At 46.3% G+C, this 22,225-nt stretch overlaps 1 protein-coding gene across 1 annotated transcript in view; it reads right to left on the bottom strand.

Annotated features, from left to right (window-relative positions):
• TRIO (trio Rho guanine nucleotide exchange factor) overlaps nt 1-22,225 on the bottom strand; it is a 366,882-nt gene that overhangs the window by 15,457 nt on the left and 329,200 nt on the right. Inside the window, exons 40-49 of the mRNA XM_025387077.1 lie at nt 21,084-21,187; nt 17,925-17,994; nt 15,217-15,306; nt 14,558-14,650; nt 13,434-13,484; nt 13,103-13,180; nt 11,950-12,141; nt 9,510-9,687; nt 6,178-6,971; nt 1,838-2,085 (exon numbers count right to left, since the gene is read on the bottom strand). Of these exons, the coding sequence (XP_025242862.1) occupies nt 1,838-2,085; nt 6,178-6,971; nt 9,510-9,687; nt 11,950-12,141; nt 13,103-13,180; nt 13,434-13,484; nt 14,558-14,650; nt 15,217-15,306; nt 17,925-17,994; nt 21,084-21,187 (1,898 nt within the window). The remainder of the gene's footprint in view (nt 1-1,837; nt 2,086-6,177; nt 6,972-9,509; nt 9,688-11,949; nt 12,142-13,102; nt 13,181-13,433; nt 13,485-14,557; nt 14,651-15,216; nt 15,307-17,924; nt 17,995-21,083; nt 21,188-22,225) is intronic.

Raw genomic sequence — 22,225 nt, 5'->3', positions numbered from 1 at the left:
GTCCGCTTTGGCCTCCCAAAGTGCTGGGATGACAGGCGTAAGCCAGCATGCCCAGCCCAAAACGCATTTCTTAAATAAGACTTGAAAGTCGAAATTACTCCTTGATCCATGGGCTGTAGCACGGATGTTGTCTTAGCAGGCAAGAAAGGAACATCAATCTCCTTGCACATCTCCATTAGAGCTCTCGGGTGATCAGGTACATTGTCAAAGAACAGTAATATTTTGAAAGAATTTTTGTTTCTGAGCAGTACGTGTCGACAGTGCGCTGAAAATACTCAGTAAACTGTGTTGTAAATACATGGTGTACAGATGTGCTGTCAGCCAGGCTCTGTTGTTTCATTTCTAGAGCACAGGCAGAGTAGGTGCCTCTGCCACAGCAGGCATTCCAGGGGGAGGAGGAGTTGTAAAAACCACCATCAAATTCAGTAAAATACTACTCAATGCAGCAAAACCGGCTTCATGTGTCTTAACTGAATTAGCCTTTTGGTATATAAGGTGTGATGATTAGCATGATTCTTAAGGACCCCAGGATTTTCAGAAGGGTAAATGCGCATTGGATTCAATTTCACGTCACCAGCTGCATTAGCCCTAACCCTTTTATGTTACAGGATAAGCTTTCCTTAAACCTCATGAATCAACCTCTGCTAGTTTGCAACTTTTCTTCTGCAGTTTCCTCATCTCTCTCTGTCTTTATAGAACTGGAGAGAGATGGGGCCTTGTTCTGCGTTGGGCTTTGGCTTAAGGCAAGGTTGTGGTTGGTTTCATCTTCTATCCAGACCACTCAAACTTTCTCTGTCTCAGCAAAGGCTGTTTCACCTTCTTACTATTTGTGTGTTTAGTGGGGTCGCACTTTTATTTCCTTTGCATTCACAATTTAGCTAACTGTTTGGTGCAAGAGGCTTAGCTTTCGGCCTATATCCACTTTTGACATGCCTTCCTCACGAAGCTTCTGGGTTTTGACTTGAAGTGAGAGACACATTACTCTTCCACTTGAACATTTAGGGGCCACTGCAGGGTTATTAACTGGTCTAATTTCGATATTGTTGTGTCTCAGGCAGGCCTGAGGAGAGGGAGACACATGGGGGAATGGACAGTTGGTGGAGCAGTCAGAACACACATTTATTACGTTTGCCATCTTGTATGTGTGCAGTTCATTGTTCCTCAATACAATTATAATGGTAATATCAAACATCACTAACTACATATCACCATAACAAATACAAGAACAAAATGTGTGAAATATCTGAGAATCACCAAAATGTGACACAAATACAGAGTGTGAGCATACATTGTCGGACAATGGCACCGAGAGACTTGCTTGACATAGGGTTGCCACAAAACCCGTAAAAAAGGCAATGTCTTCAAAGCACATTAAAGCAAAGCACACAAAAAACCGGGGTGAGCCTGTGTCTACGCTGACATCTCAGTACACTCCCTACTGGTCCTGCTCCTCTGAAGGACCCCGACTAATATGGGGCCTGAGAATGTATTTCAGAGAAACAAAGATAAGGGATATTTCCCCCTTAGGTTTCTTAAAAAGAAAAACAACAACACTTTCTTGAGTTATGACTAACACAAAAAGCTGTCAAATGGGATTCCTGAACAATGTGCTAGAACAGGCTATTTCTAAATGCAGATTATTCAAAGACCCTGTGAGTCTGAGTGTGTGAGATGGAAGGCCACCCATCTTCCCACGTGCTCAGAGCTGAGCCTGTACTAACACACCAGCGCGGCTCCCCCTTCCACATGCTTACCCCATCCGAGATCGTGTGCCTCATGGGCGCTGCGCCCCCTCCCTCTGCTGCCTGCCAGGCCACCGTTACTGTCAAGCACTCACTTGAGAGTCCCGTCGGGGTTCTCCACGATGACCGCACTGGTGTGGCCCAGGACAAAGCCCGGAATCCAGCCCTCGGCTGCGGGGCACTGGTCAGTGGCGGCTCGGAACACCAGAAACATGTTCTGCTGGTTGCTGGCCAGAATTTGAACGACCTCTCCTTGGTAGACGTTGATCTCATCCTCCTTCACTGCCGTGTAATCGTGTGTCACCAACATGGTGGAGATGTTGCTACTGCTGCTGCTTTCACTCTGCAGAGGGACAGAGGAAGACAGAGAAAGGCAGGGAGGAACTGAAACGAGACCTGATCACGTGAAATCCCTTGTCAGTGTGCCCCATGGCACCATGACCCTGTGCAGGGCTCACCAGGCCGGCACTGAGAAACTTTCGACGTTTCCTTTACCCTCTGGCTAACTGTGTGCATCTATTTCAATACCTGAAAATGCAATTTCTCTACAAAGCAATTTAGGGATGCTCTTAAAAAATTCACTGCAATAATGACTCTTTGGTTTTGGAAGCTCGTTGCTGACATGCTTAATCATTTCTACTTCTTCTCTTTAAAAAGAAGAACATGGAAACCCTGAACGTAAATCGATCACTATTCTGCTTGGATGGAGAGTGACTCTGCCTCCAGCGTATGAACTTGCTGGGTGTCCCTCTTAGGAGCTTGCATGACTCAAGTGTCCCCAAGGCTCTGCTGCTATGGGAACACATCACAAAACATCCCAGGGCCGCTCGCCACAGGTGCTGTGACTCAAGCTCTGGGAACGGATTCTGGTGTGGGATGTGTACCCCCACCCTTATGCCGCTGCCCCCGTGGGACCCAATCTCTTCAGTCACAGGGCTGACATGCAGCAGGAACTCAGTATGTGGTGAGTGGCCCAGTCCATGAGGCAGGATTGCAATAGCAAGACAGAAGATTTCTTAAGACCCTACCCATGCCACACACAGAGTGGTGGCAGCTGCTGAGGAGAAGAAACACAAACGGCAGTGTTTGTCCCAAACTCCCAACTAGTGCGTGGCCTATGGTTCTGGGTGGAGAAGAAATGCAGATCCCCCGACAACTCCTGAAGCTGCATCTTGCCCAAGTCCCCTCTATCTAGTCAGGACATGAGAAACAGCATCTGGCGCCTCGTTCCCGTGAACTTGTGCTCAAAGGCTTCCACTGAGGGTACTGTCGGGATGTTCATGGATTCCCAAGACTCCAAAGGTGCTAGCTTCTACTGGGCTTTCCGACGCCCTGGGCAGATCCCGGGTGAGTGCAGATGCAATCAGTCAGACAACCCTGCTCTACCGCCTTTCAGCCCTGGTCTACTGAGCCAGTATCAGGACATGCTGGAGCAGGTGGTGGACTGCTGTAGCTGGCCGAGAGGACCAGAGAGGAGAGACCTCTAGCCCTCCTCCACGAGGTCAAGCCTGAGAAAGTCAACACGCCACTGGGAATTCCAGGTGCCAGGGCTATAAATCTAGAGCTGTGGTGCATACTTAAAACATGGTGGTGCTGCCTAGCTCCTGTTCCTTGTCTCTGCCGTGGAGGAGTGTGCTTCCTGTTCTTGTCCCTGTGGGTGCCCACTGGTTGCCTGTGGCCCCTCAGCAAAAAAGGATGCGGTACAGGGCAGGCTTTGGCTTGTGCATACTCATTTATGCATTATACTTTTAGCATGGACTTTAGTATTCTGACTTATATGGCAATGCTCAAGAGTTTTGACATTACAAAGCTAAATTTCCAAGAATATTTTTAAAAAAACACAACTTCTGCAGCGTACCTGCTTTTGGTAATATACCAAGCTACAATCTCATAATTAGAGTACTTTGCTACTAGAATCATAACTATTAGTATTTTCTGAGCACCTCCTATGTACTAGGCATTTCAAAGTCTATCCTACTTAATTCTCACCACCCCCCCCCAGTGGGCGTGGTTATCAGTCTCTCAGAGTGGAAGGTCAGTGAGCTGGCACTGGCCACCTGGCCTGTGCAAGAAAGGCAGGACTAGAGTGACTCCAACGTGTGTGCACTTTTATTGCTGCCCAATAAAGGAGGCCAAAAGGCTAGACCACAGAGCCACAGGAAGGACTGGTGCAGTCATGGTTTGGGTTGATCCACATGCATGTCACTCCTGCTCTCAGCAGAGCTTTGCAGAAGCTGCACATCTAAAGGGAGAAGAAGGAGCCGGGCTGTGGGCTGGGCACAGCTGCTTGGCTGTGACCACAGACAGCTTGACAGAAGTGGTCAAGGAGGAAGGAGGCCTTTGCAGATCTCCAGGGGGACAGAAGTGCCAATACGTGGGGGCCGGGCAGGGCTGCGGCCCCTTCTAACTGATATACTTCAGAGTCCTGGAGGGCTTTTTTTTTTTTGAGACGGAGTCTCCCTCTGTCATCCAGGCTGGAGTGCAATGGTGTGATCTTCCGAGTTCAAGCAATTCTCCTGCCTCAGTCTCCCAAGTAGCTGGGACTACAGGTGCGTGCCACCATGCTGGGCCAGTATTTTTTTTTTAGTAGAGATGGGGTTTCATCATGCTGGCCTCGAACTCCTGACCTTGTGATCCACCCGTCTCAGCCTCCCAAAGCGCTGGGATTACAGGTGTGAGCCACTGTGCCCAGCCTGGAGGGCATTTTTAAAGCCCCACTTCGGAGCTCTGGAGTCTTCCTAGGCCTCTAGGGCCTTTCTGTAAGGCATTTTGACTTGTCTGAAATCCTGTTCAGTGAGTTCCCTTTCCAGGTTCCCTGCCACATGAGAACAAGTGGGAAGAGGAAGAGAGAAAGCAAAGGCAACTTTCCCAACCTAAAGCTCGTGGGAACACGTGCCCTCTGCAGACTGCGCCTTGGCCTCAGAGAGAGCATTCGGGATGGAGCCAGGGTGTGGCCATTTTTCATGTCTTCTCATGAATGTCCAGAGAAGACTGGCATTGGCTCCTGTCTTGGAGCAGTTGAAGTGTTAATTTTGAAACACAGCCTCTGAAGTCTCCTGTGCTGAATGGGAATGTGTCCAGGCTATGATGAGCTCCAGATGCTAACTGGCAGATTCAGTGAGGGTCACAGCTATAAGGCCACACCTGAATATTGAGTATCCAACTAAGTGCTGATGGGTATAGCCCGTCACTGGGTTGACTGCATCTCCCCACCACCCCCCACCAGACTCAAATCTGTGCTCACCCACCTAGCATACTTGTCTATCTAGCATGCCCAACTTAACTGAAAGGCCGCCTTGCTCTGCAGGACACAGTATGGTGGCCATGACAGCGGATGCCTACCCGGCCATTCAATTGTAAATAAATGTATTAAGACCCATTTGTTAATTTCTTCCCCAATTAAATATAGAGTTTAACAAAATACATAACAAAAAATAGTAGGAAAGGATAAGACCAAGTCAAACCAATTAAGGCATTAATAAGTCCAGAGGAAAGAGAAAGACATGCAAAAGCTAGATTTTTTTTTAATATAAAGAGAGACACAGACCCTTTTAGAGAAATGTATTTAAAAATTTATAAAGCGTTCAAACATACACTCATTAGAACAGTTCTATTCACTCACGCATGCCTTCAGGAAAGTGTTACGGGCCAGGCCATCTGCCCTGTAGGAAACAGGTGGGTAGGGCAGTGAGGAAGCAGGAAACAGAGGGAAAACCCACCACAGCAACCCTTGTGCTTGAGACGGCAGCATGAGTGATGGGCCAGAGGAGGCCAGAGCCCAGCAGGCCGCAGGGACCGGCCCCAGCCTGCACTGCAGAGCCGCCTCGCCAGGTGCCCCAGAGCAGTCTCTGTCTTCCAGAGCAACACGGTGACGTAAAGCGTTCCCAGTGGACAGATTCTTTCCCCCCATTTTGTCATCTTAGTTTGCTTTGAGTTGCTGTTGGAAGTTTTCTTGAGGGAATGGTCTTCCCCAGCAGATGAGTCAAAAATGCCGCAAAGATAATTTAAGGCATAAAAGAGCAAAACCAAGCGATGAGCAAAAAGCTTAAAGTGTACAGGTTTCAATTTAAACAGGAGGTAGAGAGCAGGGAAAAGGACCCCTCCAAAAAATAGGTGCGTGAGGAAGGCAGAGGTTAAAAAAGAAAGTTCCAAAAAGATATTCTGCTGGTTGGAAACGGAAGAAACCAAAAGACGCTGCGTTGAGAAGGTTAATGATCGGCTTGCTCTTATTAGAAGACACGAACAAAGCAAGGAGTAGTTAGTAGCGCCATGGGCCAGCCTGCAGGAGGGTTAGCCCGGTCCCGGGTAGAGGCCGCAGCGGGCGGCGGAGAGCGCTGGGCAGCCGAGTTAGTGAGGACAGCCGCGGCGGCGTTTAGAGGAGCTGGCGGGACAGAGGCAGGGGGGCGGGCGGGCGCGGGCCCCCCGACGCGCTTACCCCGTTGCTCTGGGTGGACTGCACGGACTGCTCGCTGGCCGACGAGCACGTGCTCATGCGGTCAGTGTCCTTGCCGGGGGCCGCGTGGCGGGGTGTCTGCCGCTGGAGGGAGTCGCTGTCCCCCGGGAAGGTGAAGGAGCCGGGCCGGCTGGCGGGGGAGGCGGGGATGGAGCTCCAGAAGGAGCCCCCCTTCTGCAGGGGGCTGCTGGGGGGGAAGGGCTCCTTGCCGAGAGGAGAAGGGACCGCGCTGGAGAGCGGCGAGTTCAGCGGTGACGCGGCCCCAGGCCGGGGCTTCCCAAGCGGCAGGGCGCCCAAGCTTGCGCGCGCGTCCTTGGCGTGGGCGTCTGGGCTCGGCCCCGAGGCGTTCGCGGCGCATTTCCTGGGGCTCTCCAGCACCTTCATCTTGGGGATCGGCTCCGCTTCTCGCTCGGACCCCTCAGCGTCCGCGCCGGGGGGCCGCCTGCCGGGCGCGCTGGGGCCGGCCTCGGGGGCCGCGCCGGGGGTAGGCAGAGAGGGCCCGGGGGTGGACGTACCTGACATCTTGTCTGCCTCTGCCTGGCTCGAGGCTGCAGAGGAGACCAGCACGGGGGGGTGGTGTCGGACAGGCTGGGGGATCCGGGAGGGCCGGCTCCTGCTCGTGCTGGGGGCACCACCGCAGCTGCCGGGGCCGCCACTGTGGCCGCTGCTGCCACTGGGGGCCCCGCCGCCGCCGCTGCCCCCACCCCCGCCGCTGCCCCCGCTGCCGCTGCCGCCCCCGCTGTGGTTCCTCTGGTACTCGATTGGCGATGTCAAGGCTGTAAGACAAGACAGCGAGAGAGACTGGGTCAGGGCATCAAGGAGCACGCCGCGGGGTGAGGAAGGAACAGGACCCACCCTGGAATGGGTCATGGGGCAGCCACCCGTGCAGGGGCGCAGAGCAACCCCACCTATCCGTAGAGCTAGAAGAGGCCCCTGCTTGCCAAGGGACTGGGATGCCGGCTGAGTGCAGCGGGTGTAAGGGGCTGCATTCCTCAGCACATCCCGGACAAAGGGCCAGTATGGAGGGGAAGACCAAGGCAACAGATTTGACTAGAACTCCTCCAGCTACCAACTGCCTTCCGCAAAGCTCTTTCCTAAACCAGAGTCCTGGGGTGAAAAAGAAACCCTGGGGCTGCCGTGGAGGTGGTTTCATACCGTGGGGTGGCTGAACAGAGAGAGCCCCGAGAGAAGCTAAGGCGCTCCCCAAGGCCCCTGGGGCGGGAGGCTGTCCCATCTCTTGACTTGGGCGTCTGAGTTTTCTTACATCTTCATTGTAGAAAAACATAGGAATCAGGCCAAAATAACATATATGGAAACATGAACAAACTCCTGAAGTGTTAAAGCCTTTGAAAAATACGACAAGCAGATGCAGCCCCCCAGCCCCAGCCCGAGGCATGTGTGAGCAAGCGCAGTGGAGCCAGAGGCAGTCTACAAACTCTGTGCTGGCCACAGCCTCTTCCAGGAGTAAGAGGTGTGCAAGAAGCAGGTGCAAGGGTCCCAGGCTCCCACCCCATTAGCGATCTCCTTTAATCCTCTGGGATAGGTATTACTAGCTCCTTAACTGAGTGGGTGTCAAGTAAACTCTGACATCATAGACCATGTGTGCGATCTGGGGGCAGTTCATTCTATTTTAAACACAGTGATGAAAATTTTTTTTGAGACAGAGTCTCGCTCTGTTGCCCAGGCTGGAGTGCAGTGGCTGGATCTTAGCTTACTGCAAGCTCTGCCTCCGGGTTTATGCCATTCTCCTGCCTCAGCCTCCCGAGCATCTGGGACTACAGGCGCCCACCACCACGCCCGGCTAGTTTTTTGTGCTTTTTTTTTTTTTTTTTTAAAGTAGAGACGGGGTTTCACCGTGTTAGCCAGGATGGTCTCGATCTCCTGACCTCGTGATTTGCCCGCCTCAGCCTCCCAAAGGGCTAGAATTACGGGCTTGAGCCACCGTGCCCGGCCAACAGTGATGAAAATTTAGAGCATTCTCAATTCCAAGCTACGGATTGGAACTCAATGCACCACATAAGAACAACACATTAAACCTCTTTGGTGCCCGAGGAACTGTCCCTCCCTATCCTCAAGCGCCCACCCCTAGCTGCAGATGTAAACGATTATTAGCTTGCAAGCAGGATGGAAATTTGGAGTTAACACCCAGGCAGCAGATAACACTTGGCTAAAAATGCCATGAGGCTTGAGATTTTTCACTGAGTGCCTATGTTCCTGGCTCTTGAATGTCATGCAAGGTGTAGAGGTGGCTTTCTTGTGACAGAGAACATTACAACATCCTATTGAGCTTGCACAGGCATAGATGCACGACATGAATACGGACATGAAAGAACGAACCCAGAAGACACAGATGACATGGGCACACAGCTTCCAACTGAATTCTCAAAGTTCTTCGCCGATCACCAAATTAAAAGCTAGTGTTGAAGCCAGCAGTTGCAAAGAGATCAAATACATTGAGGCAATAAAAGGATAGGGTGGCCATGCCTGCTGTGTTCTGCAGCATCTCTGCAATCCCTCAAGTCATGGAAGCAGGGCAGGACCGAACTGTCAGTTTTTTTTTTTTGAGACGGAGTTTCACTCTTGTTGCCCAGGCTGTAGTGCAATGGCGTGATCTCAGCTCACTGCAATCTCCACCTCCTGGGTTCAAGTGATTCTCCTGCCTCAGCCTCCTGAGTAGCTGGGATTACAGGCATGCACCACCACGCCCGGCTATTTTTTTTGTATTTTTAGTGGAGACAGGGTTTCTCCATGTTGGTCAGGCTGATCTCAAACTCCTGACCTCAGGTGATCTGCCTACCTCCACCTCCCAAAGTGCTGGGATTATAGGCTTGAGCCACCGCGCCCGGCCCCCATCTCTTATTTTTTTATGGGGAATGGAGGTGTGGGTGTGGCAAGGCCCTCGTGAATGTCTCTGGCCAATGCCATCTTCCTGGTGTTCTTCTTGCAAACTCCTCTTCCTAGGACAGGGCCCTCATAACATGTTATGTGTGGGACAGTGTAGCTGCGAGGGGCACAGACCAAGAGCCAGATGGCCACTCTGCATCCTGACTCTGCCCTCAACAACTTGTGGGACTCGAGGCAAATTACTCAGCCACTCGGTGCCCCAGCTTTCTCATCTGTAAAGCAGGGATAATAATAGTACTGGCCACACAGGGTGGTTGTGAAGATGAAGTAAAGCAATATCGAGGCAGTGCCTGAAGAGTGGTGAGTGCTAAGTTCTGTCATTACTATGGATATGAACGGGAGAGGGAAGATAAATACAAGTGAGTACATTAGGAAAGAAAGCACACATCTAGTAACAGAACATATATTACCATTTAAAAAATTGCGCTGGTTTTCTAAAATTTGGTTGATTTCATGGATCCAAGTTTGCCGGACACTTGGACTAGATGAATGCAAAATGAAGGTCTCTACCACGTCACCCGTCCTTGATGTCAGAGCAAATTTACAGGGATCATTTTCCACATTTTCCTCCAGGCAAAGGCAACTCACCTTAAAAAAAAAAAAAAAAGGCAAGCATTATTCATAATAGCTAACAGATGGAAAGGAAGCAAGCCATGTGTCCACTGACTGATGAATGGACCAAGAAAATGTGGGCTATGTGGACAGTTTTTCAGCCTTAATGAGGAAAGAAATTCCGATATACACTATGACATGGATGAACCTTGGAGACGTTATGCTAAGTCAAATATGCCAGTTCCAAAATACAACTATTGTTATGATTCCACTTACAGGAGGTCCTTAGAGTAGTCAAACGTGGGGATAGATAGAGTGGAGGTTGCCAGGGGCTTGGGGATGGCGAAGTGGGGAGTTAGTGTTTAATGGGTACAGGGCTTTAGCTCTGCAAGATGAAGAGTTGTGAAGACATGATGGTGATGGTTACACAACATGAATGCTCTTAATCCCACAGCGCTAGGCAATTAAAGACAGCACATTTATGTTATGTGTATTTTACCACAATAAAAAATTAAAGCACATTGATCCCCACTGGCCAAGTGCAAAGTGAAGTTCATCCTACCTCAATCCTGAAACAAGCACTTTTCTGTTGAACTGCCATTTTTACTGCCTCAGAAAACACTTGAAGCTTTTCAATGCCTCTTGACTCAGGTACATGGGGATTATAAGGCTGTTAAACTAACTAATAGTTTGAACTAACAGCCTGAACAATTAACTAGAAATATGGGTCTGGGATTACCTGTTTCCCAAACCCCTCTATGATGCCTCAGTATTTATTTATCCCTTACTTCCCAGGGTGTAAATGACACCATTAAACAAATCTCAAATACCAATATTTGATAACCAATTTTATAACCTATGTTATAAAAGTATATATGATATCATGATTAAAATATGTCAGATAATTTTATAAAAACAATATGTAAAAAATATATACAAAATTCCTACAGTGCTGGAGTGATTTTCTGACAAAAGACTTGTGAGACGAATGGGTAGGCAGTTCTCAGGGGATGGGTGCAGTGCAGGGGTTGGGTGTAGTTCAGATGATGGCTGCAGTCCAGGGGATGGGTGCAGCTCAGCGTATGGGTGCAGTTCAGTGTATGGGTGCACAGTTGAGGGGATGGGTGCACAGTTTGGATGATGGCTGCTGTCCAGGGGATGGGTGCAGTTCAGAGTATGGGTGCAGCTCAGGGGATGGGCACACAGTTCAGGGGATGGGTGGAGGCTCAGGTGTAGTGGTGAGCCCAGAAGGTCTGTGCCTGACATGGCCTCAGGATAAGGGGCCTCAAAAGGCGGAGTCTGGAGGGGCAGGTGGGTGGTGGGAGGTGCGAGGGCCCACAGCCCAGCCTCATGCAGAGGCAGCCTCCTTCCCCAGCTGTCTGGCTCCAGAGCCTTCCTAGGTGCTGGTGGGCAGAGACCCCCCAGCCTGGCATCTGTGCCCGTGGACAGACCCACCCCAGGTTTAGGCAAGTGAAGGCTGCTGGGGACAGCCAACAAAAGCCTGAGCAGGGAGCTGGATGGGGGAGGATGCAATGTTCTGCCTGTGTGCTGTGAGGCCTGCAGATGTGCACGGTCTGAGAGTTCCCCTTCCCTGATGGCGTAGGGCAGGAGGCCCTACCAAAAGGAAGTGCATCTCCCTTCTGACCTCAGGCTCTGCACAGCTGCAGAGCCAGGAGGACCCTGGCGGGGGCGTGTATCTCCCAGGAGTCATCTGCTGGGACCTCAGGCCTGCCCTCTGCTCTTCTCTACCTCACCCTTGGTTTGTCCCTTTTATAGAGTTGAGTGCCATTTGCAATTATTTTTTTTGTCCCTCTGTCTTCCTTTCCTATTAGAGGATAAGCTACATCAGGGTAGGGAGGGCATCCAACTGGGCCATTCCTGGACCCCTCACGCCGGCTGCTGAGTGCTCAGTACCTCCTTGGTGAGTGGGGGAAGAGAAGAAGACACCAAGTTAGCTTCTTCTCTGATCACAGAACAATCCCCCAAATCCATGCTATCAAATTTAAACCAGTTTTCCATGGTCCTAGAGAAGGTGGTGCATAAACACTACCCATGACCAGTTCTCATCTAAGAAGGAATGGCTGTGGTCACATAGAGGTGTGCACAAGACATTAGCCACTCAAGAACACAGACAGTAAAGAGAGAAATGGGTGAATTCAAAGGCTCTGAAATATACTAGAAAATTCTCAAATACTTAAACCAAGCATCAGGGTGTGTCATCATTAAAAGGAAACAGTGTTTATCGGTGTGATGGGTACATGCGCCGGCACAGAGAAAACACACACAGACACACATTACCTTGATACTGTTCTTAAACAGGAACCCCGGCATGGAGAAGCCCTTCTTTTTATCAAGTGGCTCACTGAATATGACGATCTGCTCAAAGAGGAAGATGCGCCTCTCTCTGCAGCGAGGCAGAAGTCCTGCATCTTGGTCTGTGACCAAGAATGTGTCCTGCAAGAGCAGTTTACCCTGGGCAACGATTTTCCCCTAAAACAAGAAATAAAGGGGGAAAAGGAAGGGGAGAAGAAAACATTGCATTCTAAGTTATCTGAAGCTCTGTTTTCTTTAGATTTCCTCCTATAGAATAATGTATTTTTCTTTTATTAATTTATGGAGCTTAATTTTTTTTTTCTTTTACTATTCTTGGCCCTAAACAGAATAATTATCTAAATAAAATTCTTGCCAACGTTTGTAAAGACCTCTGGCGCCTCAGTTACAGTTACAGATTAAAAGTGGAATTTTAAATGTCTGGTTTATACTAGAACAGTGGTTCTCAAAGTGTGGTCCCTGGGCCGCCAGCAGGAACTCATCAGGCATGCAGAGGAGTTCTCAGAAGGCCTCCAGTGGCCTCTGTGTGTGCCTCAGAGAGAACCACAGCACTAGAACTGTCAATGTTAATTCTCTAGCAAAACAGTAGGCAAGAAAATAAAAACTTCTCCCGCCTCCTTAACTCAATAGTCAAATTTTTAAAAGAAGATTCTGGTTCTGAACTCATCCTGAGGATACATAATAGGTAATATGTAAGATGAATAGTCTAGCAACTCATGCAAACGTATCTCAAACTAATGAGGAAGTATCAAGTCCCAGAGATGAGAGAGTGGGGGCCTCCTAGGTCCTACTATATCCATAGCTACCGTGGTCTTAAATGCTGAGGAAAGGAAACTCAGTTCTTACACTACTGGGCCCAAGAGACAAAGCCCAGTCCTGCTTGTTTCTGCCATGAGGCGCTGGGCTTTGAGCACAGGCAAGTCCCAAAAAAGCAAATCAAATGCACCAAAAAAAAAAAAAAAAAAAGGAAAGAAAACATCAATCAGAGTGAAGTAAAGTGAGAGAAGCCAGAAAACCAAGTGAAAAGGATCAGCTTTTTCCCCGTGGAGAAAAATAATCCAAGACAAAAGAAAGAGAGGGAAGGCAGAGGAGCTCTCTTAAAGAACAAGAGCCGCATTACGTCGAATCCTTGCAGCCGCCCCACGTTCATCATGTCGTTGCACCGCCTGGGTACTATGCACATGACTTCCACAGCTCTCTGCGGGAGGGGAGAGAGAAGAGTGGAGGTTCAAGTTCCTCTGGGGAAAATCTGACGTGCTCACCCTCTGACCTGAAGAAGTTCTGTTCTTCTTCCCCACCCCCTAGTGTGCAGGGCTCATGGAGATGCACTGGAGAGACTGTCACCCACTGCTCTGACCCCTCCCAGGGCTAGACCACTGTTAGGAGACACGAGGCGAGTAGGAAAAGAGGCTGGTGGGGATTTGGGGGGGCACAGTCACTGACGCATGTACCTCTAATTCTGATGTATCCAGGCTGGCCTTTTTGGAATACTTGAGGAAGTCCTGAAAGGGAAATGGAGAGGACGTGATAATGGTGACAAAGACAACAGGAGCTGTCCTTTTATTATTTTGTTAAGAGACAGGGTCTCACTATGTTGCTCAAGCTGGTCTTGAACTCCTGGCCCCAAGTGATCCTCTTGCTTCAGCCTCCTGAGTAGCTGGGACTACAGGAATGAGACACTGAACACAAGCTAACCTTTTGACCACTCACACTGTGCCAGACACTGGGTTCAGCACTTTAGTTCTGAAAGAATTTTTTTTTTTTTTTTTTTTAATAGACAAGTTCTCACTATGCTGTCCAGGCTGGAGTGCAGTGGCTATTCAAAGGAGCAATCATAGCTCACTGCAGCCTCCAACTCCTGGTCTCAAGCTATCTTCCTGCCTCAGCCTCCCAAGTAGCCGGGGCTACAGGTGTGCACCACCACACCTGTCTGGTGCTTTAGTTCTACTTTATCATATTGTTATAAGTACTTTATCAGTAACACAACAAAAAGACATTCCCATGTGGATTTCAAGCTGTAGTCCACAGAGTCACACCAGATCTATCTGATGGTTCCTGTTTAACGCAAGACAAACTCTTTGTCCCTCTCTATATCCAGGTCCTAAGTGTTGTATATGAAGGAATCTCGTTACACTTGAAGTCACTTTTATCACAGAAAAACATGTGACTCTGCCTTCAGCTATGCTTAAGAATTTAAATCAACCAAGGGCTAGTGTTAAGCCAACAGAGAGGAATACAAAGGGATTCCAAATTTACTTTTATCCAAGGTTCCAAGAAGATTAGAAAATAATCAAAGTTGATAGAGCAGAAGAAAAATCATTAGCATTCCAAGGTCTGTGGTGGGGGGGAAAAATTCACTTTTACTGATATTTTCATTCCGAACTTGATGTAAATAAAAAATTGAGAAAATTGTTTGAAGTGTTTTCTCAAATTTTTAAAGATTAACTTAACAGAAATAATATACTTGTTACACAAATGATTCCCCTGTCCTACCAAATCCTTCTTTCCCCCACTGAGTCTTATTTTCTCAGCAAACTCACTCCTGACACCAGAGTCTGTCCCGCTACCTTCTCACCTTCAGTAACAGCTGATACTTCATGATTCTCTGCACTGGTTTGATCAACAGATCCGTGAGCTGCAACCTGTGGCCAAGACGCTGCTTTAAGTCCTGTGGTTTTAAGAGAGAAAAGATCGTATGGGCTGTTCATTAAAGGGCAAATTTTTAGTCTTTGTAATTGTCAGAAAGATTACAACACTGGCAGCAAAAGTAACTAGGAAAAAAAAGCACTAGACTAACTAGAGCTTTGCTAGTTCACAGAATTTCCAAGTTTCACACTTTCACCTGAGTTGTTTTTCAAAGCAGTCTTTTAGGCTTGTTTAATGACATTTTGCAATTGTGTTCTTTTATTCGTATAAATATATATATTATTTTTAGGCTACAAGTTTAGAACATAAATTATTCTGGATTTGTAATGAGACTTAAGTGTAACACTTATAAAAACCCTTATTTTTAACAATGACTGCAGTCTTCTGAATGCTAGGGGTATGACCACAGACTAAATTCATACTCATTTCTCGGATTTATAGGAAAGAAACACAGGTTCAGAAGTCTTATCACTCAGGCTAATTTTCTTTGGAAATTAGTCTCCTGGGAAACCAATGATACTTTAATTTTTGGAAATCAATTAGAACAAAAGGTTCAGAAATACTTTCTGTTTGTATCTTAGATCTTACCTCAAAAAAGGTATCAATGTATTCTGAGACAATGTGCTCAGACTTTGGTTTATTTTGACAATAAACTATGTACATGTGCAACCTTCTCTCCTAGGAATAAAAAAGGCAAACAGTCGGGTTATAACAATGGGAAGCTGGATGAGAATACAAGAGCACACACACATTTCAGCACATTCATAAAGGGAATCATCTTAAAACCAAGTTGCATGGCTAAGGCTCTTGGGAGTAAACTCCAGATTCATGATGTAGATCAGCATTCTATGGTGGAGCTCCACAACCAGTCCTTCCCCATCATTCCCCACACACCATACCCTTCACTTTACAGTACCAAATACCAACAAATACCAGAGGTAGCAAAAGAACACTGTTTTTTTGTTCTTTTTAGGAGACAGTGTCTCACTCTGTTGTCCAGGCAGGAGGGCAGTGGTGTAATCATGGCTCATTGAAGCCTTAAACTCCCGGGCTCAAGCCATCCGCTCACCTCAGCCTCTGAGTAGCTAGGATTACAGATGTGTGTCACCATGCCCGGCTAATTTTTAATTTTTTTTTGGTAGGGATGGAGTCTTGCTTTTTTGCCCAGCCTGGTCTCAAAACTCCTAGCCTCAGGCAACCCTCCTGCCTTGGCCGCCCAAAGTGTTGGGATTATAGGCATGAGCCACTGCACCTGGCTGAAACACCCTTCTTTTTTTTTTTTTTTTTTTGAGACGGAGTCTGGCTGTGTTGCCCAGGCTGGAGTGCAGTGACGCCATCTCGGCTCACTGCAAGCTCCGCCTCCCGGGTTCATCCCATTCTCCTGCCTCAGCCTCCCGAGTAGCTGGGACTACAGGCGCCCGTCACCACACCCAGCTAATTTTTTTGTCTTTTTTAGTAGAGACGGGGTTTCACCGTGTTAGCCAGGATGGTCTCGATCTCCTGACCTCGTGATCCGCCCGCCTCGGCCTCCCAAAGTGCTGGGATTACAGGCGTGAGCCACTGCACCCGGCCAGAAACACGCTTCTTAATATTAAACAAAGAATTACTGCCATCACTCCAAACCCTGCCAACAGTCCTAGTAAGCCTGGTTGGTTTTAGTAGAGAAGAAAAAGCTCTTTAATCTCAAATCATAAAGGCAGAGGGAAAAAAAATGTAGACAATGAGCCTTTCCATAAATCAGTGATCCTCAAAGTAGAGTGTGCAGACCTCCAGTGCCCCCTGAGGTCTTTCTGTGGCGCCATTAGGTCAGAACTATTTTCTAAACACCACTAAGATGTCAGTTGTCCTTTCCATTGTGCTGACATCTGTGCTGATGTGCAAAACCAATGGTGGGTGAAATTGCTGGCACCTTGGCAAAAACTGTTCACTGCCACAAATTTATAGTAAAAAAAAAAAAAAAATAGCTTCACTTAAGAATGTCCTGGATGAGTAAACATTATTCTTTTTATTAAAACTCAACCAGGGAGTATATACCTTTTTAACATTCTTGTGACAAGATGATGTCCACACAACACTTGAATTGCACTCGATAAATGTCTCAAGAAAAAGCACTTATGTAACTGAGTTGTGAGTGGAACTAACCACTTTTTTTAATGAACCACCATTTTTACTTGGAAGAATGATTGACACAAACTATAATTATTTACTCTTGGGTATCTGTTCATTTTCTTGAACATGAACAAAATAAGCCTGTCATTTCAAGGCAAACAACTGGCAGTGTTTGTTAGTGAAAATTACAGCTTTCAAGCAAAAAATTAAAATTTTGGGAAATATATATCTGCCACTCTGAACCTCACACTTAAAGCCTTCAAAGAGATGGGTGGTAAAGTTAAAGAACTGGAATTTTGGAGATTGTGTAATGAAATGTGTCAACCTCTGGAAGATCTGCCTAAGTCTGTGAGCTGGGATCTTCCAGTGGACTGATGCCTGATGTCACAGGACCCTGCGTGGCTGCAGGAGCCTCGAAGCCCAATAGAAACATTAAATGTATTTAATTAACATGTATTTAATGTCACAGCAAGGGAGAAGTTCATGGGTAGGTTTTCAGATTCCATATTGCAACTAACCTTTAAGAAATGATCAATTGTCAAGTTTTGGGGTAGCATCTAAGAAAACTATATAATTATCTGAACAGGCTATTAAAATACTCATCCTTTTCTAACTATATGTGTGTAAGGATGGATTTGTTTGGATACTTGAACCGAAAAACATAGCAATGAGTTAGATGCAGAAGCAGATATAAAAATCCAGCTGTCTTTTATTCAGCAAGACATTAAAGAGACTGGCAAAAATGCAAAAACTCCTGTCACTAAATCTAAAAATATATCGTGATTTTTCCCCAAAACAAAAAACTTTAATGTTAATACACTTATTTTAGATATACACACTATGTGGCTGTTATGTTAAACACACTGCAGGTACAGTTACATCTCCACTCAACAATACCTGCCTGCTCAGACACCCCAAATGATACTGTTCAGGCCTGGCTCTGGTCCTTTCTAACCAACCTGTGCTGCTGCTAGCCAAATAGCCAGCTGCAGCCAGGTGACTGGGAAAGAAGGTAACTCATGTTGAAGAAGGGATTTTAATTCCAACTCACTAACACCATGCGGTTTGATTTTATCTTAAACATCCGCACTCATGTAAAGTATAAGTGAGTTCTCCTTTAATCCGACAAACCAATGACTAAAGATGACACCATCAGAACAGGATATAAGCAATGCTATTATACTTACGTGTTTAACAAAAAGGGATCCTAGTTTTTCTGGATCTTCAAGGCACTTCTCTAACTCTCCTAAAAAAAAGCTGAAAAGAAAGGAGAAAATATTAGAACTATTTCCAGTGTGGCCTTCTGACTTTAGATTTAGGTTTACATTTTTTCTTTTTCTTTTCTTTTTTTTTTTTTTTTGAGAGAGTATCACTCTATCACCCAGGCTGGAGTGCAGTGGTGTGATCTTGGTTCACTGCAACCTCCGCCTCCTGGGTTCAAGCGATTCTCCTGCCTCAGTCTCCCAAGTAGCTGGGGTTACAGGCATCCACCACTATGCCTGGCTAATTTTTTCGCATTTTTAGTAGAGACGGGGTTTCACCATGTTGGCCAGGCTGGTCTCGAACTCCTGACCTCAAGTGATCCACTTGCCTTGGCCTCCCAACGTGCTGGGATTACAGGCGTGAGCCACTATGCCTGGCCAGGTTTACATTTTCAATAGTCTGTTTTCATATGAGCAACTGCGAAGTGTGAAGCATATATTTAACAAATACACGGAAACTTAACAAGTACAAGGAAAACCTTTTGTTAAGCTACAAAGCCTAAAGGAATACAAAGTCACAGGAGATGAGGCACAACTGTGCATCCCTTGGCTGGTAACCTTCCTGGTCTTTGGACAACAAACATTCTCATCTCTGTTCAAGGACACAAGTGCTAATATCCTCGGCTGAATAATCAGTGAAAAATAGATGCTTCAAAGTACTTGGACATTTTTTATTTCTGAAAACTTGGTCTTCATACCTGCGAACTTCGTATTCATTCTAAGATAATTTTTAGAGACTCAAATTGGACAGCAGATACACAAAACTAAATATGTTACCTGTGTCAGCTTTATGAAGCTTTCTCAAATGTTATCAAAATCCACTTCTAGGTTATAAATATCAGCTCCCTTTAAGATTAAAATTAGGTATCATCACAGTGACCACATAGCTGTAGGACAACAACGTTCATTGTTTTCTGGGCTGTAGTTGTCTTTTAAGATATATGTCCACCTTAGTTATCACTTAAATATATTTTTATTTGTGTTAATATTTGGTATTACATTAACCCCCAAACCACCATGACAATTAATGTTGTACTAAGGGATTTACTATCCCTGCTGTGGTGGATAGCATCTCTGGATGCAGTTTCTCTGTCTGGACATCCCAGAAACACTGTCATTTTCAGCTTCCCTTCATAGCGTTAAAAACCAGCCTTGGAAGTAGGAGACTAAATCATAATACAAAATATCCCTTTTTGAATTGGTTTCACTGTAGACTTTCAGTAAGTCTACAGCACAGAGCTATAAACTGGAGTGCTGTTTCTAAAGTTCACCAATCATTTATCTGTAAATCCGAATAAATTATACATCACAGGGGATATGAAAATAAAGACCTCTCTGACCTGGGTTCAAAGGTTTTACAATCTATTATGAGGGAGAAGTACAGAAATAACAACACTACTTGATACATGCCATGGCAGTTCCTCCTTATATCTGTCCAGTATTTCATAGTTTAAAAGAGCATATTCCCATCTGCTTCTGCAGAAGAGAAGGAGTCTGACTGGGAACACCCAGGCCATATGGAAAAGCAAGTATTGGAGCTCAGCTTCAGAGAGAGGCCAGAGCTTTGGAGGTGATGACATTGTGCTCCACCCTGTACAGAGGGAGGAGCAGCTGCATCAAGACAGGAGAGCAGAAGGCCCTGCCAGGTAACCAGAGCAGACAGTGCACCTGGAACATTCCACTGGAAGACCAGTGGCCAGCATTAAGCAATCCTCAGATGATGAAGGATTTTTAAAGTTATAAGCAAAGTGACCTAAAGGGACAGGTAAGTTGACAAGCTCTGGTAGCCAAGGTGAGCTACGTAGCACCAGTCCCCAGATGGATCGCCTCCTGATTAGGATACGTGTGGGGAACGTAGTGGTATCAGAGTCGAATTTCATGGTTAATCATGTCTACTTTTTCCATTAAAGATTGAGTTGAGGCCGGGCGCGGTGGCTCAAGCCTGTAATCCCAGCACTTTGGGAGGCCGAGACGGGCAGATCATGAGGTCAGGAGATCGAGACCATCCTGGCTAACACGGTGAAACCCCGTCTCTACCAAAAAATACAAAAAACTAGCTGGGCGAGGTGGCGGGCGCCTGTAGTCCCAGCTACTCGGGAGGCTGAGGCAGGAGAATGGCGTGAACCCGGGAGGCGGAGCTTGCAGTGAGCTGAGATCCGGCCACTGCACTCCAGCCTGGACTACAGAGCAAGACTCCATCTCCAAAAAAAAAAAAAAAAAAAAAAAGATTGAGTTGGGCCAGGTGTGGTGGCTCATGCTGTAATCTCAGCACTTTGGGAGGCTGAGGTGGGAAGACTGCTTGAGCCCAGGAGTTCAAGACCACCTTAAGCAACACAGTAAGACCCTGTGTCTCTATGAAAAATAAAAAAGTTAGATGTGCATGGTGCTGCGTGCCTGTAGCCCCAGCTACTACAGATGCTGAGAGATGCTGAGGTGGGAGGGTCACCTGAATCCAGGAGTTCAAGGCTGCAGTGAACTATGATCATACTATTACACTCCAGTTTGGTGACAGAGCGAGACTCTGTCTCTAAAAAATAAAAATAACATAAAATAATTGGACAAATGAGTGTCTTCAAGGTCCTCTAATGATAACTTGTATTTATTCTAAAGATGGCTGCAGTTCTAGTTAGAAATACTTATTAAGGCTTATTCTACGCAGATGTTGTTCTAAGCGCTTTGTAAAAGTATTAACTCAGTCACTCTTCATAAAAAAACCACAAGGTTGGTAACATTATAATGTGGGTGTGCAGATGAAGCATGGAAGTGTACGGTAGGGAGGCTGAGGGCTCAAGGTCAGGACCAGGCCAGCAGCTCTGGCAGCTGGCTCCACGCTGGTGCTTCCAGCTAATTCCTTCCACAGACTCTCGACATGGACCAGCACGAACAAGAGACGAGATTCTCTCCTTGCCACCAAATGCTACTGCAGAATTCCTGGGTACATCAATATCTCCTTTGCACCAGCTCCCTCCAGGAGGCTACGCAGGTAATAAAATGAACAGAACAAATTTCCTTTGGCCTGGCCTGCCTCGGTTTAGCAAGTGCAGGTGCTTCGTATACCATCGGGCACAATGTATCTTTACGTACTCTCTGTGCCAGTCGTAAATCTGATGGATGTTGCCAAACACAATTTTGTCTTTTCCTTTCATGTCATCAGGAACACCATCTTCTTTCATAAGTGCCATGTAGCCCTACAATTAAACAGTTATGATAAGTGTATTTCATGGAATATGTCTGAATCAATTAGCGGCTTACTGATTAATAGTCACAGAAGGCAAAACCGACGCATGCACTGTCTTGTAACCAGCTCTTTCTCTAAAACAAACAAAAAACCCCATATGAAAAGTATCTATAACTGATACTTGGAATATACCCATTATATTCATTGCTGTAATTTTCTTTCCCTGGACTGTTCAGCACTCACAGATCAAAATTCTTCTAAGGAATTAAAGAAGTTTACATAAATGTAAATGGTTTCATTAAAATAGTTTGTAAATATTAAATATTTGGTCAGAATTGTATCTCTTGTTTTCAGCATTTATCTCTTAGAAACAAAGATTTTCTTTTCTTTTTGGATTATTTGTGTAATCTGTTAAATAAAGGTTTAACAATATTTTTATAAATTGATTTTTAAACAACAGCGGATTGAATACGCTGCTAAAATGTGGCTTAAAATTTCTATTTAATTGAGTCCGTACAGAACCTCTTAAGTACTCATGTTGCTTATCTCACTGTTAACAATGACTGTAGACAAATCAAGCATGTTAAATCTTTTGTGTTACGCAATTAACTGTAATAGCTGGTACTTTTAATGGGATGTGTAACCAAAAAGTATTGTCCTATACAAATTTGCAAAGGTGAAAGAGTAAACATAAAATTTAATACTACAAAAATAGCTTTTTGATGAGTTGAGTTTCTTAATCTGACTAATCTCCAAATTGACTGGCAGGGACTAGCCTAGAGATGGCTCTCGATCCAGTACAAAAGGCAGTGGTTTGCTATGGCTACAGTGCTTGGCAACTTCTGGTCGATGGAAACAGCAATGTATTCTGCACAAAACTATCAGTAAATGACCTGCTGCAGCCACAGTCCAAGCTCTGAACCTGGGTGGATTCAGGATGGAACCAAACCCACAGCTGGGCCACACTGACTTTTTCAACCAGTAAGGTCTCCATTTCTGTAGTGATACCCACACTCTTGTGAAATAATTAAGGCAAGATTCCTATCTA

The sequence above is a fragment of the Theropithecus gelada genome, chromosome 6 (genome assembly GCF_003255815.1).
Source record: "Theropithecus gelada isolate Dixy chromosome 6, Tgel_1.0, whole genome shotgun sequence".
In the NCBI taxonomy this organism is placed as follows: Eukaryota; Metazoa; Chordata; class Mammalia; order Primates; family Cercopithecidae; genus Theropithecus; species Theropithecus gelada.
The sequence above is the reverse complement of the archived record's forward strand: the minus strand, read 5'-3'. Positions and strand labels throughout refer to the sequence as shown.